At 40.2% G+C, this 20346-nt stretch overlaps 1 protein-coding gene across 9 annotated transcripts in view; it reads left to right on the top strand.

Annotated features, from left to right (window-relative positions):
• Nfib (nuclear factor I B) overlaps positions 1–20346 on the top strand; it is a 236925-nt gene that overhangs the window by 130614 nt on the left and 85965 nt on the right. For all 9 annotated transcript variants that reach the window (XM_029553906.1, XM_008848834.2, XM_008848833.2 and 6 more), the window contains exon 3: positions 7749–7802. In XM_029553906.1, the coding sequence (XP_029409766.1) occupies positions 7749–7802 (54 nt within the window). The remainder of the gene's footprint in view (positions 1–7748; positions 7803–20346) is intronic.

Below are 20346 nucleotides of genomic sequence, written 5' to 3'. Positions count from 1 at the left end.
GTTAACTAAAGTGTGCAAAGTAGTTCACTCTAAATAATATAATATGGTATTGAAAGAGACACGCAGAAGCCAAGAGAGAGACCTGAGGAGGGAAGGAGGGTAGGAGGGAGAGAGATGGAGAAAGAGAGATAGAGAGAGACTATGAGCTTTTTAGAGACAGGAAGGCACTCAGTTTCTCCATGTATCTTTGTGTTACTTTAATAAACATTTAATAGGAGGAAAAGAAAATATTGTAAAACTATAGTTTCGTGTCACCTCAGCTAGCAAAGCAGACCGCCTTTAAAACTGAACAGTGTTTTAACTGTGCTGGAGAAGAAAAAAAAAATCTGGCCCATGTTATGTAATAGGAACTGTGATTATGTAAGGCCAACTTGCTCTCAGCCTGAGAGTCAGTCTTCTGGGGTCACTGGGAGCTCAGGCACAGCTGGGGGAGGTTGGGAGAGGGGCGTGGACTTTGTCCAGAGACAGCAGTTCATCCCCCCTCCTGAAAAACAGGGACATTTTGTGTTTTTGCTTCCTTAGTTTAGAATGCATGTGTACATCACTTCCCTTAAGTTTATTTTTACATCTTGAGGGTTTTTTTTTTTTCCTGAATGCTTCTTTTTTGGCATGCTATATATTTAATTTGTAAAAACGTATGCTATTTCAGTATTTTTTAATTAATAATGTTTTAGAGGGAAGGAAACTGTTCTAACCCCTTAAAATCTCTTGGTATTCTTTAGCTGACAATGGACTGTTTTTTTTTTTTTTTTTTTTTCAGCCTGCTTATGGCAAAGGAATATGACAAAGGAACCCTTTATCTTACGATGATGACTAATTTTAGTTCTAGCAGGAGGCTATCAGTAGGTTAACAGGTTAAAGTTTGGGTTTCATTTACTCTTCTGATATCCCTCAATATAAAAGCTATATTGTTGTAGAATCATATAATTTTAGAGCCGGAAGAGGGCCTATAATTTACCTTGTTCAGTTCCTTCTTTATGCCAAAATGACTGTAAATTGGAGTTGTCTTTCTCAAATTTGATCCTGCTTCCCTCCCTAACTCCTTCCTTCCGTCCCTCCCTCCCTCCCTGAGTCCCTCTTTTTCATTCTTTCAGACAGGGTCTCAGTGTACCCCAGGCTGGCCTTGAACTTGAAGTGTAGTCCAGGCAGCCTCTTCCTTACCTTGCCTAGGTCTCCATGTAGTTGGGGAATTGCAGGCACGGGACTCTACACCTGACTACAATTGCTTCTTGCTGATGCTCGAGTCTGAGAACAGGATGAGCTTCTGGAGGAAGAGCCCTCTTGGAGTAGAAGGGCGGTTTGTAGGTGCAGGCCACTGACTTTCCTTGGCCCCCTGCTTGCTTCCAGAACCCTACCAAACCACCCTTTCCCTTTGTTGGTGAGAGACAATAATTAATAATGGATGAAAGTGGCTCATTCTGGAAGTGGGGAAGCAGGACCAAGTAGCCCAGACCTTGGGAATGGCTCTTATGTTTCCATTCCTTCCTGCAGAAGGTAGATGGGTTGTTTGCATGGTGCGGCATATCGTGTACCTCTGTACTTCACAGGCCAGTTGTTTTCTGTGCATTGGGGATTTAGCTCTGAGAGATAAGGTAGTAGACAGTGCTTTGATCCAATAACCAGAAAGGATGACTGACTATCAAGATACCAGGGTAAGCCAAAGGGGAACATTAGAGGTGAAGCCTCACACCTAAATGTAGGTGGACATGGGCGCTAAGGTATAACCAGGTATTGGCCAGGGCCAGGTCAAGGTGCCTTGGTTGGCATATTAAAACCTTTAGTACTCTTTTGTGAATATTTGGAATATAAATGTTTTCACAGAGATTTAGCTTAATTAGTTTTGAGTTTTGTAAAGATAATCTTGGCGACATAATGAAGAATGGACATAAGTTAGCAGATCAGGTCTTTTCTTAATGACCCTATTCCAAGGGTCACCTTCATCAGATCCTTTTATGATATAACCTTGTGCCCCCTTCCTACAAAGAATTGGTTATTTCTTTTTTGATATATAATCACCTGTATCAAGTATATTGATTTTTTAATTGCAATTAACTTTGAAAGTGATACACAGAAACCCAGACATTGTATGTATCTATGGGGTGCCATGTAATGTGTCTCTACATGTGTACATTTTGTAGCATTAAATCAGTTTTGCCATGTCTATTTCCTCTTTCTTTGTGGTGAAAACATCAAAAATCCTTCTTGCTTTTTGGATAGTGTACTGCTGTTGCCTTAGTAGTTCTGCTGTGCAATAGCATATCGAACTCTTCCCCCTTATCTAACTGACCAGTGTTCCTGATCAACCTTTGCCCATTCTTTGTTCCCTGAGCTTCTAATTTGTGTACACCTAGCTTTTTGGATCACTTCTGAGCTTCAAGAATGGATATAATATATATTGTTTCTTAAAAGCGTTATTTAAGGCTGACAAGATGGCTCAGCGGGTAAAGGTGCTTGCCTCATAAACCTAGCAACCTGAGGACAATCTCCAGAAGCCACATAAAAAGTGGAAGGAAAGAACCAACTCCACAAAGCTGTCTTCTGATCTCCACACATGTACCATGGCACTTTCACACACATAATAATAATAATTAATAATAAACATAAACATTTTAGGTCATTATAAACTGAATGGAAGTAGAGCAAGTATCCTGTGTTCTACGCATTGCCAGGCTCCTGGGTACAAACGTGCTCCAGAAATCCTACTGATTTTCTGTAATTGATGATTGCATAGTGACTCTCAGTCGTGTTCTGCCTACCTCAGAGAAGTCTGCTTAGTCATTACAGTACTGCTTAATGACCACTGCTTCACAGGCCGTTACTTATTATTATATATTTAACAAATTGTCGTTGGATTTATCCAGAAAACGCTTTTTATTGTTGTTGTGTAATAGAGAAAATGGACACTAACTTTGAGGTAGAGTCAGCTTCTTTTCATAGCCTATAGTAGGTAACAACAACAACAACAAATTTCAGCCATTCTAGAGAACAGCTACAAGGTTTGTTAAATTCTGAAAGTGATTTTGAATGTACTGATAAGCAGCAGTGAGGAGGGAAGTTGGGAAGGTCAGGTTCCCAGAAGCCTGTAATCTACTGGAGGATCATTTGGCTTTGTGCAATTTCAAGATTGCATCACAACCACTTAAGTGGCAGTGTGTCTGGACCGGGGCACAGATGGGACAACCAGCAACTTTACACACAGTAAAGTATTCAGAGGTCCTTAGTCAGTATTCAGGGGTCTTTAGTCAGATTGGATCATAGGGAGTCTGAGCCCTTCTTAGCAAAAGTTGGAGATTGGAAGAGCCAGAAAAGACTGATTTTTAAAAAGGAATGAGCAGAAGAACTGGAAAAGAAGTTGTAAGGGTCATGTGGGAGTGTGAGCTTTTCCCTATTTATGGAAGTTCTTTAACCCATGGGACCAGGAGTGTCTGAGTTAAGAACCATAATTTAGAGATCTCGTCTTTCAGTTTCCTGAAAAAATAAATCATAGATTTAGATTTACACTTGTAAATGAGAAGAGCCAGGTGGGATGGTACATACTTGTGATCCCAGCTGCCGGGGAGTCTGAGGCAGGAGGATCCCTTGAGTCCAGGAGCTTGAGGTCAGCCTGGGCATCACAGAGAGAACCCATGTTGAAGAGACCAAGAGGTTTTCAGAAGAAGTGATTCAAAGTGGATTTCATTTCAAAATTATGCTTATGTGGTGACAAATGTAGAAAGTATAGATTCAGATCAAGAAATGAGGGAGGTAAGGATAACGGAGGAGGCTGGTGTTGGCTGGCACCTTCCAGACCCATCCTCTTCTTCAGAATCTCCCTAGACTTGACATGCAGTGTGCTAGGCAGCTTCCAACCCTCTTCCTGCCAGCCTTGCCCCTCCAAGGCCTCAGACTTCAGGAAGAGGATTGCATCAACTGCTTCTATCTGCATCCCAAGCATGGCAGCTCCCAAGAGCTCAGGGAGTAGCACCTCCTCCCTCAAGGGGCCTGGGACTGAGGCATTGAATACAGGTGTTCCCAGGTGGTAGCAGCCTAGCATTCAGCAGACCCACCGTGCATATTTCCCGGTGCGCACCGCTGTCATTAGAACTTAGTTTCCCCCTGAACTCTTCCTGAGCGTTAGAAAAAAATGTTAAAATTTTAATGTGGCTCTCTGTTTAATGATAGCTCTCATGTAGTGATGGCGTAGGTTGTATCAGAACCAAGACTCTGTTCTTGGTATGATGTAGTCTTTGCAGGGATTCTGGGCTAGGTGGTATTATTGCAGTTTTGAAGATTAAGGTGTGAGACGCTAAAACTTAACTAATTTTGTTTTTATTTTTAATATTTTATTTTATGTGTCTGAGCGTATTGCTTGTATGTATGTGAGTGCACCCGTGTCGTGAAATGCCACGGAGGTCAGAAGAAGGCGTCGGATTCCCCTGGAACTGGAGTTAAGGACGGTTTGTAGCCGCCATGTGGGTGCTGGGAATCGAACCCGGGTCCTCTGCAAAAGCAGTCAGTGCTCTTAACCGCTGAGCCATCTCTCCAGTCCCAAAACTTAATTAATTTTGTGAAAGACCATTTAACTAGAGATGGTCAGAGCTAGGATTCAGTCTAGTGCATTACACGCACGCGCGCACACACACACACACACACACACACACCCGCCACACACGCACGCGCGCACACACCCGCCACACACGCGCATACACCCGCCTGGGCGCATGGGTTGGGGGGGGATTTGAGTCGAGTGATGGAAGTGCTTAATGAAACCTTTGAATCTGGAGTAATTTGATCTGGGTGGTGAATTGTGGAGGTTTTAGATGTGGTCTGAGTAATTCCTTCTCTGAAGTCAACCACAATGACAGTTCATTCTTGGTTTCCCTGCCAACTGCTGCTCCCTAGTTACTTTCTTTTCCAGCAGTTGGAATTGAGTGACTGATCTACGGTGACACAGGAGCCGATTGCAGGGTTAGAATGCACAATCTGAAAGTAAATGTGTTGTTGCCCTCTCTCTCCAGGACCCTCATTTGTGTTTTGGGGACACAGTCTTTGCTGTTTTGCTTCATGAGGGCATAGACTTTGCAGGAAAACCTGTTGGGGGGTGGGGGCATAAACAGCAGCTCATTATAGAAAGTAGAACTGATACTAAAAGCAAATGTGTGACTCAAAGATAGAGTTTATTTCAGCTTCTCCCTAATTCTTGTGGCATTCTTAGTGGATATTTTTTCAGTTGAAATTGGTCTGCAGTTGTTGGAAATGAGAGGAAGGAACTTTTAGAAACAGAAGGAAGGAAGAGAGAGAAGGAGAGAAGACGAGAGGGAGAGAGGAAAAGCGTCTCAGTGGAACCCGGTGTGTTAGGGAAATGAAGGATGTGCTGTGTTAACCAGGCAGGGTCCCTGTAATGGAAGAGGGAAGAGATGTTCGTTCTATTTTTTTTTTTTCAATTTTATTTATTATTTTTATTTTATGTGTATGCGTGTATTGCCAGCATGTAGGTAAGTGCACCCGTGTTGTGCAATGCCCGCGGAGGACAGAAGAGGCTGTTGGGTCCCCTGGGACTGGAATTACAGACAGTTGTTATCTGCCATGTGGGTGCTGGGATTCAAACCCGGGTCTTCTGCAAGAACAACCAGCGTTCTTAACTGTGGAGCCATCTCTCCAGCCCTCTTTATTTTGCTAGACATAAAGTTTAGGGTTAGAGGTGAGGAAGAGTGATGGAGTGCTGTTTCATAGTCACTGTGGCCATGCCTGATAAGGCTCAGGCATAGAGTCCACAATGGGCCTGGGTCTGTTGTGCCACTTGCCTGCTGAGGCAGTGGTAGCCTATGTAATGTGAAGTAGCTCTAGAGAGGCAAGAGAAACCTGGGGAAGGTATGGCCCCTGAGTATGACTTGTGTAAGTAGGACTCTCAAGAGGCCAGAATCACTAAAAAATTAAACTTTAATGCAACATAGATACACAGTCACATCAGGAAAACTCAAGGCAGAAATAGCAGAGGCTGTAGCAAAATGACAGAGTTTATCATTTTGATATAACTTCCATACTGTAGGCTTGAAAGGTGGCCGATATTCTCTTTGATGGGAATGTAGAAAGAAAAAGATGACTCTCCTAAGTTATAAGTCAGAGACTGGCCTCAAGCCCAGAAAATGTCCTGAACAGTTCCTGGGAGATGTGGAATGCAGGAGACTCTAACAAGTGTCCAGAGAGCCATGGTCTCCTCTCCAGTTCTTGCCCTTCCATTTGGGAAGAACAATGTTGGTATCATTAAATAAGTTTGCTAAGATTTCATGAAATCTGCTTTAGAACATAAAGGAAGAAAAATTAAGGCAACAGGAGAGAGGGATAACATTTTGCTCTCACCGTTAACCTGGCAAGCACAAATAAATAACCAAGTTTTATACAAGAATAATTAACAGGATGTTCTTATAGTCAAGAGTACAAACAGTTGCAGTGTTTGTCAATTACCAACCTGGTCTAGCCAAATAATTTTGTTGAATAAAATAGGCATGTGATTTTTCTGCTTAACTGAAAACCAATACCTTTTTAGCTTCGAGTGTAATGGGCCCCCAGGTTTGGGCGAAGTGAATTGTGGGTACACGACAGTCTGACAGAGCCACCCCTGGTACCAAGCTATCACATTTTGTTGAAATTCACTATGGCGTTCATTGTTGCCATTTCTAAGCAAGCAAAGATGGCTGCTGACTCTGAGCCATCCATCCCTCTGGTGTGCACTGCAAGCCTGGTTATGTTCACAGACATGAATGGCACCCTGAGAAAGACAAAGAGGTAGACAGACACTGCCTCTGCTTAGGAGCATGCAATTTAGCTGGGGAGACAAAACTTAAGTGCTAGACCCAATAAAAGAAGATTACAAAGCAACCTTTAGATGACAAAGTAAGTGTATAATAACCCCCGGCAGACGACACAGAGAAATGCAGAGGGGACATGGAGGTAGGGGAGCCAGCCAAACACAGCAGTGTGGATGAGTTAGGAAGGGCACACTAACAGTGCATGCCCTTTGTGCCCATTCCGTGGCATCGCTGAGGACGAGCATGGACTAGGCAACATACCTGACTGTCTCTCACAGATGGAGATCAAATTGATCCAACAATTTGCTCTCCACAAAGCCATGTTGGTTTCTACCTAGTAATTTATGCTTTTCCTGGTGTTTGCAAATCGATTGCTATTATGGGATGCAGACAGAACTGGGCTGGGATCCAGTAGGTTGGAGAATTACTGGCGTGAATATGTGAACGTGTGTGTGAAATCCTGGAAAAACAGGCTCTCATTTGAACATGCATGTGAAACTCTGGAAGAGCGGGATTTCACCTCTGTGTATTTTTACTCTCCCAATAAAAACATATTTTCACGTTTTTAAAAGTGTGTTTAATTATACGTAGATTGCATGTTTTAAGGGATGATATCTGCTCTATTTCAAGTTTCCACTAACTGGCCTTGATATTTGCCTAACCTTCAAACCATCTTTAGTGGCTTTGCAGCCAAACCTCGTGGTTCAGAAAAGCCTTCTATATTTTCAAAGCATTATAGAAGAGTACTTGTTCATTCCTTTTGATGAAGAAATATGTTATAGATGTATGTCTAGCTTGATGAATAAAATGTTGCTATCAAAAGGCTTAGGAAAGTATGTTTTATTTAAACACTTCATTGTTGTACCTTTAATTTTTTTTTTTTCTTGAAGTCCTTCTTGGGATTGTGAAATTCTTTCAAAACAAATTAAAAAGAAAACATATTCTGTGATTTCTTTACAGATTCTGGACAATCAGGAAGTCCAAGCCACAACGATCCTGCCAAGAATCCTCCAGGTAAATGTGTTCCAGGCTGTGTGCACCTGACATTGTTGGAGAACAAAGGGGCCCTGTATAGATAAACACCCATAATTGGTCAGCTGCCTATTTTGTTCTGGCAGGCAGGTAGGACTGGGACAAGGTAGGATTGTGTTTAAGCCCACTTCAGTGGTAAATACTTCTATATTGGAATCATAAGTATTTACCTAATCACCAATGTTTTAATTTTTTTTGGTATTTCTTTAAAAGATGATTCATAATGCATTTTTACTTGTGTATCTTTTGGGTGCTGTAAGTCATTGCTGTTTGAAAAGTTAAAAAAAAAAAAAAACCTTTCAATCTTTTATTTAATGGCCAAGGAAAAGTAAAATTTTCTGTACTGTTATAGTTTATCAACTCTTAAGAGGGTACTGGTAGTGATTATATTTTATATCAAAGGAATTTTTGCCAGGGTTTTTAATTCCATAATGTTTTTTTGTTTTGTTTTCTGTGTTTTGTTTTTGTTGTTAAGTTCAGTCCCCAGGATAAGGCAGCAGTGAAGCGAGCCCTTCCTCTACTGCAAGACTTGCCAAATGCCCCCTTTACTCTCAGAAGTGGGTGGTGGGCATTTGCACCTCGGCTGCCTTTGGGGATTTGTTGTTCCACCATCTGAACATAGAGCATTTTGCTTTTGATTTATGAGCAGTATATTTTTTCTCATGAGAAAATAATATAAAACTAACATATGGAATGGTTTTGAGTTTTCATTATCATAAGAATTTTAACTGTGTCTATGATTTTGTTGAAAGGATGTTCTAAAAATACCCTAACAAAAACAAAAATAAAACAGAATAAATCCCAGACAGCCACACTTACGCCCCACCTCCCCAGATGATCTCATCTGCCATTTCATTGGAATAAACCACAAAGTCTGTAAAAGTCAGAATCTAAGGTTCCTCAGGTCCTTAATTACCTGAGCTTCAGTGCCGTGTTTAGCTAACGTGAAGTTGAAATGTCTGAAGAACCCAAATTACGTGAGAAAAGACTAAATCACATTTAAAAGTATTTTAGAAAGACAACAAATTGACATACAAGTTAAAATAAAAAAAATCCAAATTCAAGAATTTTATTTTTATTTCTAAAACGTGCACCTATTTTTTTTTTATTTTTATCTTAGGAAAAGTATTTTCCCACGTACATATTAAATTGTTCTGTATTGTTTAAAATCACATTGTTTAAAACCATACTGTTTGATAAATTTAATGTACTCCAAAAGATTAAGAAGTATGAATTAAATGCATATTTTAAATTTAAATTAAGTTGTTATTTTTTCTTTATAAATTTGATATTGCTGCAAACTGGGATCAGGACATTAAAAAATTTAAATGTAATTCCTAGTTAAATTTATTTTATTTTTATGAAAAATGTTCAAAACTGAGAAAATTTCACTAAATTGTTTCTTAACTTTACAAAGATCTCTTTTTAGTTGACTAACATTTTCTCTGTGTGACCAAAATGAGTTGTATTCAAGCATTTTCAAAAACCCTCTGTACACATTTTACAAATAATGGGAGGAAAGTACCTTGAGTAGAAAAGGATTGATAAGTATTGTAAATCAGGTTAAACAAAGGCCGAGCTGTTTGCCTTTGAATGACAGCTTGACTGGAATTAATGAGGTAGCTGTCCTCTGGAGTACATTTCTGAGCATGTGCATTTGGGGACTGTGCTCACCTTCACTGCTCTGCTGGGGCAAGTAACCTTTGTGTGATTATGTAATGGCCAAATTGGATTCTTTAATCTTTGTCTAGAAGTTTGGTTAAATTTTTCTTTTGCTCCCTAGCATGTAGAATCTCTTATTTTTCTGTTTTTATAAATATGGCCAACAGAAACCAGGTAGAACACACTGGTTTGTTTTCCCTTTTCAACTTTCCTTGGGGGAAAATTTCTTGAAAACGGTCACAAAACTAAGATGTTAGAATTTAATTGAGTTAATTTAAATTAAAATTCAATTTCTTGATCATTCTGAAGCATTCCATCATTTAACATGCTTTGCGCATTATCATATTAAATACATTACTGTGTTTGTTAAGGAGTGTTTGTTTTGTTTTGAGATAGTGTAACTCAGTATATTAAAATTTTTTTGGTAAAAGCAAAATTTTGTTCGACAATACCTTGAAATAAATTAGACAACTAGGCATAGATGTTTTTAAATTTTAGACAAAAAGGGGCTGGAGAGATGCCTCAGCAGTGGTTAAGAACTCTGGTTGTTCTTGCAGAAGACCCGGGTTTGAATCCCAGTACTCACATGGCAGGTAACAACCGTTCCTACAGTCCAGGATCCGATGGCCATAGAATGGTTTCACTGACAGTTAAGAAGAGTCTTCTTGGGGCTGGAGAGTTGGCTCAGCAGTTAAGAACACTGAATGTTCTTGCAGAAGACCCGGGTTTGAATCCCAGCACTCACATGGCAGGTAACAACTGTCCATAACTCCAGTTCCAGGGGATCTGACAGCCTCTTCTGTCCTCTGTGGGCATTGCACGACATGGGTGCACTTACCTACACGCAGGCAATACATGCATACACAAAAAAATTAAAAAAAAATTTTAATTAAAAAATATTTTTGTTTTATAAGTCAACTGGGGTAAATTATACCCCTAATCAAAGCTGCCTTATAAGCACGCTCATTTTGGTACTTTGGTATAATTTGTCTTTGGGACATTGTTTTTATCTTTCTACTGTGGCCTTGACTGATCAGAGAAATCTTCAGGGCTGGGATTCAGTATCTTGAGAAGGCACAGCCCATTTATGAGAACATTCAGTTTGGTGTCACAGCAGCATGACAGTCGGATGTCTCCATTACCTGTGTTGGTGTCACAAAGAGGAGCTCATCTTCTGAAAAGATCACCTCCACTACCCACCCCTCTCATTGCTGGGAGTTTTCAACCAAGGAGATGTGGAGCCTGTGGAAATGTTTCACAAAAGCTTGGGAAGAGGTGGCAAAAGTCCCTGCCCTTTGGGAAATACTGGCTTTTGAGAATGTGCTTCTCACAGGTGATCCGAAGGTGGCCTCTGCCAGTCCTCCTATAAGCACAGATACATGCGTGTGTCCACCCCAACCACCCCACCCTTTGGCTTTTCTGTAACATCGGATCTAGCTGTCTGACTGCCATAGACACTATTTCCCTGCTGATTCAGAATTTCTTTTTTATAATATACAAAACAGTTTAAAATACTTAATTTTTCACAAGTTAGTATACGCTACAACATTTCTATGCACGTGTCATTGTATCCCCCCACCCCCCACATTCCCTCCTTCGCCTCTTGCTGTTGCCCTTAACCCTGGAGTACAGACCTTGTCAGAGTAATAAGCCTTCAGTTTTGAATTCTTGCTTTTCATTCGGGATCATTATTTAAGTACAAGCAAACAAAAACATATTTTGAGGGGAGGAACTTTTGATATTCATCATTTATTTATCATTTTATTATTTATAAAAGCATTTAAATAGTCTTTGTGGTAGCTCCTTAAACTATCTGTGACTTCAGTTTTGTTTTTATTCTTTGTTAAGTGGGCCTGGCAGGTCCTGTGATCATTTCACAGCTAACTTGCTGCAAAAATCAGAAGGTGTCTCATGCGTGGCATGGCAACTCGTGTTACCAAGGGCCATTTCATCATATTGATGATGCATCTTTTCTATGATTATGACCAAATAAGAAATTACATACTTATACTCCTTTTCTGAATGTTGGGATAATCTGTTCTAAGCAATAAAAGCCCAGCAGTCCTCTCCTAACTGTGTGCTACTTCTTCTGCAGGCCAGACAAAGGCTGGACTTAGACTGAGCTGTGATTGTATGTCCACTTATTCCAAACCCACTACTATCTGACTACCTATAGGAAATGCGTGATTGGATTGTAGCCTTTTGAAATTAGCTTTGACTTGCTATATGATCTTGTGTTTCTGTATTCCTTGAGCTATGGTCTGCCTTTCAGATTTCCTAAACCATATCATTTGCTTAATGCCGGCATAGGGGAATACAGAGAAAACAGCAATCTGGAAGTTGCATTTAGCCTCTAAGTCCATTCCAAGTTTTGGAGTTTAGGAAGGCTGCAGTTTGTGGGGAATTCTCCCTTGGCTGGTAGTACAGCAAAGAAATGTTGGATCCTTGAGCAGCTTTTTAAATTTTTTCTTCTGTAACTTTTTGAAGTATTTCAAATTTCAAAGACAGAACTTGGTCTGGAATGAATGCATTTGGGTTTTAATTCCATACTTTTCTCTTTTGCACATTTTGTAGAAATGTTTATGCTTTTTCGTATGTTCACATTTGCATGTGGCTTGACATTATATGACCATTAGAAACATATATCATGTGTACCTCAAATCAGCCACCTGTGTCCACTTTCTGGAGCAAGGATGGAAAAAAGTAAATACTTAAATCCCACAAGGAAGATCTATTAGCTACAGCAACACGTTTGTCTTCACTTATGGAAGTATTCAAGTCTTAAAAATTTTAAAGCCAGTCTTTCCCCAACCTTACTTACTGGGTACTGCATTTGAAGCCAACATGGGGTGCCGTGAAACTAATAAAAATCAGTTCACACTGACTGAACTGACCAAGCATGGCAGGTCAGCAGCTGTGCCAGCGCTTATCCCCTGTGGCATCACAAAAGTCAAAGCTGGCCTAACTTTTCACTTTATGTTCTTAAATCTTAGAACTTGGGCATACTTAACATTCTAATAGTTATCGAAATAATAGAAAGTCTTCTTTTGCTATTTGTATAAACAGGTAAATTTGCTCACAGAGCACAGTTTTATCATAGAACATGATGCCCAGAGCCAAAAGAAAAAAAGGAAATTTACTTTGATATTTAAAAGTTGTATCCACTCTCTGGGGCTGGAGAGATGGTTCTGCGGTTAAGAACACTGAATGTTCTTGCAAAAGACCCAGGTTTTAATCCCAGCACCCACATGGCAGCTAACAACTGTCTGTAACTCCAATTTTAGGGGATCCGACACCCTCTTCTGACCTCCACTGGCACTGCACAACACGGGTGCACTTCCATACATGCAGGCAATACACACATACACATGAAATAGTAATAATAAGTAAAATGTTTTTTAAAAAGTTGGATCTACTCTCTCTTCAGTTAATAAGTTCATATTTATTTCTTCCTATGTCCTCATTTATTATATTTGACAGAATTGAGATTTTATTTTTTAGTGGAAGAAAATGTATTGTTAATAATTCTGAAAAGTAATTTTAAACTACAGTACTAGATAATATGCAACAGACTTATTATAACCAGTCTTTCTATTCACATAAGCATAAACAGAAAGATCCTGAAAGGATTAGTTAACAGTGGTTAAGAGCTGACATGGTAGTTAAGCTTTTAAGTAATTTAAGAATGAGGTCTGTGCTGGTCAGAAATCAAAGGATTTTTTTTTCCCTTAGATTTCACTTCAGACGCTTTTTTTCTTCCTTGTTTGGAGACAGCACATTCAATAAAGCGGTTAAATGTTCAAAATTAGGACAGGATTGAGAGTAAAGGAGGAGCCAATGAGGGAAGTGTTTGTTCACAGATTACTCTAAAGAAACCAGAAGACCGCATAGCCCTCAGCTACTAATTTTTGCAGGCTACATTCAGGGTACTTATCTGTAACCCACTATTCCAGGTTGCTTTGCATAGCAGCTGGCACCAAGCCGACCTTCACCATGGAGCTGGTCTGATGGCTTGTAATAGTTAATTTGATAAAAGAAAGATAATTTAGAAGTCTCCCATACGGCCCTGAGAGGAGAGTTTCTTCAATCACCTGCTCCATTAGGCAACAAATAATGTTAAAAACCACTGGCTGCTGTTTCAGGATTAAATGTTGCAGTCCAGGCGACTAGATTTGAGTCAGCTCAGAATCAGGAGCTGAGGTAGCCATTTCCCCTTGGGAATTTGGGAATGTAAATCATTCTACACTGAGAATCAATGAGCTTTGGAGTGACATTTTTCTCCAAAATCAAGCTCTGCCTTTAAAGGGACCATAGGACTATGGGGAGAATGAGCAAAGTCAGCCAACGTCTAGGAAATGCAACTCTATCTCCATAGCTGGGGAGCGGAGGGGAGGGCACACCTGGCTAATGGCAGGTGTTTGATTAAAAAATTAGGTTTTGTTGTTTTGTTTTTACTTTTAAATCATGTTCTTTAGCCTGCTAAGTTGATCAAGAAAGCTTCATGTTGGAAGTACCATCTGATGTGGAACCAAATCGAAATGTGTTGGGTTTTGTTGTTGTTTTGTTTTTGTACTGCACTTCTCTGAAGACTAAGGAAGGCGTAGTGAAGACACAGGACAAAATAAGGGGTCTAGAATACGATAGAGTAGGATAAGACGGGACAGGACTGATAGATCATAGTGCAGCAGGATGGGAGTTTTCCAATAGTAAATTTGTTGCATGTTGTTTGACCTCAAAAGAAAAGCAGTACAGCTTTTTGTCAAGTAACTTTTAATACTGTCATAAGAAAGAGTTCATAGTCTACATAGTGAGTTCCAGGACAGCTGGGGCTACAGGGAGACCCTGTCTCAAATAAAAGACAAAAAAAAAAAAAAAAAAAGAGTTCAGTGTATCTCTGGGTTTGGGTTACTTTTCCCTGGTAAGACCTCGTCTGTTAGCCCTTCACATTAACCCTGTATAGATGTTTTTCCCAGTTGCTTCCCCATGGTGTTCCTGCTTTCTAAACCTACCATATTTTCTGTCTCTTTTTTAAAAACTTTTGTCTGTACGCTATTCAAATCTGAACGTGGCGGCGCATGCCTTTAATCCCAGTACTCCTGAGGCAGAGGCAAGCAGATCTCTGTGAGTTCATAGTGGTCAGCATGGTCTACATAGTGAGTTCCAGGCCAGCTGGGGCTATAGGGTGAGCCTGTCTCAGAAAGACCAAAAAAATCCCAAACAAAACAAAACAAAAAAAACCACAAAAAACTTTTTTCTGTTCTCTGTTCTTTCTAACCCTTCTCTTTTTCTGTTGGTTCTTACTCCAAAACTGCGTCCTGTCCTCCAGACAAGCTCCTTCCGCCATTGGCTCACCTTTTCTTCCTCAGCCAACTGAAAGTCCATCCACTTCTGCAGCTGGCCTCTGTCCTTATTGAATGATTCTCTTTACATTCATGACTTTTTAGGTGCTGGGCCCAGTGGTTTCTTTCCATTCTGTTCCATCTTACATGTACTTTGTTTTGTTCCTTTGAGATAAGGTCTCACTCTGTAGCCCAGTTTGCCTTAAACCGGCAGCTGTTCTCCTGCTTCAGCCTCCCAAGTGTTGGGCTTATAGGCATAAGCCACTGTGCCTGGCCCATATTCTGGAGTATTTAATTGAGAACACTCTGTTTGAAACTTGTCTCTTGCTTTTGAAAGTAATATGTCACTTAGAAGTCCAAGATTTGATGTTTTCTTTAAGCTCTTATGATAACTTTTTTTCTTTTAACTTGATTTTTCTTTGTCTTTAGACCTCTGTGTTTCCAGTTCTCTTGTGATTTTTCAGAATATGTCCAGTTTTGGTTTGCCCAAATGCATGCTTTGGAACAGTTTTCTCATGTTTCAGACCCATGTTTCCAACTACTTTTTGGATTTGTTTCCCTAAATGTCTCATGGTAACTCAGACTTAACATTTTAAAAGTTAACTTCCAGTTCCTTTCTACCAGACTTATTTTGTTTCCTTTTCCTTATAAACTGTCTTAGCACTATCAGAATCTACTGCATTGCTCCAGGTTGGAGCAACCTGTGGCTTTCCTGGGGACCCTCTGTCTCATTCACCTTCACAATTCTTCTTTGAAACACTCAGTTCTCAATTCTCTTACCCTTGTTTGAGCTCTAAACGTGATTCCTTGCCTGAAATCGTATGAAAACCTTATAATTGTGTCTTCTTTCCCATGCTTGCTTGCTTTTTCTAATCCTCTGTATGAATACGTGTCACAAGGCATGACAGTGGTTTTAAAACCCCAGATGGCTCACTGCTGGTGAACCTGAGCTTTAGATACTGCTCAGTACCAGATCTCCCATTCTCCTTCTTGTTTGCAGCAGGCCCCCTGGTTGTGTGATCTCCACACTGTGAACTGGTGCTTGCTCATCCTTGCCATCTAACATCCCTGTATCTTTCTGGATTTTACCAGGCAGGCCTGGGCACCTCTTCTTCCTTTATATCTGTATTTTTATTTTGTCAGCCTCTCCTTAGATTTTTTTTTTTTTTTTTTGTCCCTTTGAAGCAGGGTCTCCTTTAGCCCCACCTGTCCTAGAACTCACTATGTAGATCAGGCTGGCCTTGAACTCACAGAGATCCGCCTCCCTCTGCCTCCCAAGTGCTGGGACTATAGGAGTGCGCCACCACGCCCAGCTGTTTAGATAATTTACTTCTATAGTTCAGTTTATTTTTATTATATAAAATAATCCTAAAAACTGGATTATAGTAATGTTTATTTTTTTATTATATAAAATAATCCTAAAAACATTACTAAATAAAATATCGGATACAAGTGCTTATAGATTCCTCTTCAGTGTCTTTAGTTTACTTATAAAACCAGAACAAAGAAACAGAGGGGACCGTATGAAGTCCCAATTAGTTATGGGCAAACATAGATTAAACATTTTTTCATGGGTCCAAAGGTTTAGTCAGTAGTAATTTTCAAACAAGACTAATAATTTCCACTTGCTCCACCTCGCAAAACTGTGATAAAGAATACATTGTAGCACACTGCCTCTTGATAAAATGACAGTGATCAAAGGAAAAGGTCTTGTCTATGCTTGTCTCACATGTATAGACCCCTCATGCCTATGAAACTCTTCATGTTGGAGTCCTACAGCAGGACCAGGTCCAGTTTTCCTAGCAGATGGTGTGGTGCTGTACTTGGGACTTTACTCTTAGGAAGTGAACAGTGGGCAGAGGTGAGATGATGACAGATGATGGAGGTGGATTCCAATCATCATCAGTGTAGTTAGGATGTGCATGGGGAATAACACAGTTAGGTGAGCATGGGTAGGGATGGTATGAGAGTTCCTGAGTTAGGTCACTGGTGAAGCAGGTTCCTCCATTTTATTGTTACCCTTGTCCTAGTGCCCCGAAGCCCCTGTCTTTTTCACTCCCCCATGTTTGCTCAAGTATCTCTTTCTCATTTGTACAGGTCAGGTTCAGACTTGTTGCTTTGTCACAGTATAACTCAAATACAGTGGAAAACTGTCTCTTCACAATACCCTGAGAGAAACGACAGGTTGGTTCATGGGCTAGTATTAGTTGTTCAAGCCTTTTAAAAAATGTTTTAACTTTGTTATAAGGTCTTATAGTGTCTGAAATTAAGTCCCAATGCAACATGGATTCCACATTAAAAAAATATTGATGTAGGCACTTAATTTATGCTGTACCTAGTTCCAGAAAACTTCCCAGAAGGCTTGACATAAATGGGTTGTAATTCGTTAACTTTTAAAAGATGTTGCTGTATTTTTCTTTCTTTCCTGAACCTGTTGATTTCCTATGGAGAGTCGGAATTCCCATGAAAAAATCATAAGTATCCCAAGGTTCAGTTTTGCCCAGACCTCCCGCCCAAGGCAGTATTTTCGTGATTGCTTCTTCAGTCAAATATTTGACTCCTGCTTCTCGATTCTCCTCTCAATTTAAATTCTTTTCCCTCTGCATATTTCCAAGGACTATTTTTGTAGCATACAGCTATAAATTAATAATCCAAATCATTTCCCCCCTTCACAGCTGGAAAGCTAGACTTGTTCTGTATCTCAGAGAGGGCAGGCTGGCTCCGGGCTGGTTTATAGTCCCTGAGTTCTGCAGAAGTTCGGCTTCCTGGACGTACTGGTCTGCTTAGAGGTGTTACTACAGCCCCCTGAATAATGCATCATGCTGCAATGATGCATCACCAGCATATCACCTGAGGTTTCTGTCTAGCGCCTTGAGTTGTAATATCTTTCTACTTACGAAGGCTTTTAAAAAAATGCATTTTAAAGATACTAGGCAAATCTACTGGTCTTGTTTTTTTTCTTTCTTTTTTTTTCTGTAACTATGAAAGAATGTCACTGAACCACATAATTGAAGCTTTTGTTGATACATTGACTCTTGTTACTTTTTAACTTAACAATGCCAATGATCATCAAATTGCTTAGCAGGTTTTTATTTTCAAAGTTCTTGATTTTGGGAGGTGTTTAACATAAGGTACTCTTCAGGGACCTTGACCTTTTCCATGTTTATTTAATAAAGTAGAAGTAAGGCCAAATTCTTACTTTGTCTGAAATGAATTCTTGGTCCCTCCTAAAGCTATTTCCCTCATACACTCTGAACCACGAGCATACCGTATCCCTATGGATGTTTCCCCAGAGTTCATCTTTGACCCCCATGGTATTCAGGAGGAGAAGACAGCAAGACCATCTCACTTTTAGGTTTTACTTTTTAAATCATTAATACAGTCAAATACGCAGGCCCGAGGTGCCAAGTAAAGTGCCTCCTGTGTAAGCATGAGGACATGAATTCTGATAACCATCATCCGTGGAATAACTGGGCATGGTGCTGCGCATCTATAACCTGCCAGCCAGTCTAGCCAGTCAGTGAGATCCAGGTTCAATAAGAGACTGTTGCAAAATATAAGGTGGAAAACAAAGGAGGAAGACATCCTAGGTTGGCCCCTGGCCTCCAGTCACGTGCACATACACATGAATTCACATCTGCATGCACATGTGCGTGCATACACACACACACACACACACACGCCCCAAATTCACTTGTTAGTGCCCTAATGTGAACTGCTGTCTCTACTGATTATTTTCTAGATTGTTTTAATGCAGTGGACACTTAGCTTTAAAATTTGATGTTTTGGACTGCTGTTGTCTCTGAATTGAACTACTCTAAGGAGAACAGTATTTTCTAAATAAGTAAGGATACCAGGTGAGCATTTCTAATGAGACAGGTAAAACATTCTGCTGTTTGACTCTCAAGGGGTCCTAGTTGATACCCAGGATTAACCCGCATGAACTCTGTTACCTTCCACATACAACTAGCGAAAGAGAAAAGTACGTATGAGCTTTTTTTTTTTTTTTTTGTCTTTTTGAGACAGGGTCTCCTTGTAGCCCCAGCTGTCCTGGAACTTACTATGTAGACCAGGCTGGCCTCAAAGTCACAAAGATCTGCCTGCCTCTGCTTCCCAAGTGCTGGGATTAAAGACGTGCACCACCACACCCAGCCTGTATGAGCTTTTAAGGGAAAACATGTAGGAAGAGGCAGATGCAGGAGTACCGAGTCTTAAGCACTGGTGGGGTTACTCTTAACTAAAATGAGGAAGGCAAGGTATTTTAAAAGGAAGACAATTGATATTAAAATTTTCATACATGATTATTGTTTTTTTTTTCCCCAGTGTGTACATTTAATTAGTTCATCTACATGATTCCAATATTTCCCTGACCTGGATAGCTGATAGTTCTGCCTTGGGTCTTAACCCCTGTGTTGTGTATTTGGTAGGCTCCGTGGTCACCTCCATAATGTGCAAATCATATGATTCCATTTCCTCTTCCTGCAAGTGGAGACTTACATGGCTTGACAGTCGTATAATACAGCCCTTCAAGTTTTTGTTCAGTGAACATGGGCCGTGCGTTTGGCCTTAGCCTTTGTAACATGCCTCTGATTTGTATTCTTGCTTCCACAGCTTCTTACCACCTCCTTAATGAAGTTTCTTCAGACTCATGCAGTGCAGCTTTACAATAGTGCTTTGCAAGTTACCACAATTGGCAGATCTGTTCCCCTTAGTGAATCCTCAACACTTTCTAGTTGTTGATATCCAGTGTCAGTGTTACATTCTCCCTGCCGACCATTACTTCTAAGGCATTGGAGCCTGGTGGGAGACAGTTCTTAGCGGTGCACAAGATTTGTGAAGTGGAGGCTTAGACTAATCATAAATCAATAAATCTGTGCCTGCTATACATAAGGTGATTCCCACATTCAGAGCCCTACCTAGGCCAGAAAAGGAAGGTGTTTGCAGACATAGTTTTAGCAATCCTTCTCTGCTTGTGGCTCAGGGAGTTGCTCTTTCCCCAGTCTGATGAGTTGCAGAGGAGTCCTACTTACTGTTTGCATGCCTTTTAATTAGTAATCCATAAGGCGTGAACCTTAACTATGCTAGAGTTTACATGATCATGGATGAATGAACATCCTGCCAAGATAACTTTTGAGAGGTGGCAGAACGTAATGACCTGTAGTAGTATCTGATACGTTCAGAAATGTTCTAGATTTCACTGTTTCTAATCCACTTGTGATTATTTTCATCATGTGGAAATATCACATTCTGCAAACTTGATCACTTTTTGCATAAGATGAGCTTTTCTTTTACTTTATTGAGGTTTAATTATGTGCAATCAATTATATATACACAGTGTGTGACCAGATGCATCTTGACATATGCCTGCATCCATAGAGCCGCTGCCACAGTCAAAATAATGCCATGCTCATCAGTGCCAAAGGTTTGTCTGATGGCTATGGGATCAATGCTTTCTTTATTTCCACTTAAGATGACTTTTTTTTTTTTGTCTTTTTTAGACCGGGTCTCCCTGTAGCCCCAGCTGT

Source organism: Nannospalax galili, unplaced genomic scaffold (assembly GCF_000622305.1).
Source record: "Nannospalax galili isolate Female #2095 unplaced genomic scaffold, S.galili_v1.0 scaffold663, whole genome shotgun sequence".
Lineage (NCBI taxonomy): Eukaryota > Metazoa > Chordata > Mammalia > Rodentia > Spalacidae > Nannospalax > Nannospalax galili.
The sequence above is the reverse complement of the archived record's forward strand: the minus strand, read 5'-3'. Positions and strand labels throughout refer to the sequence as shown.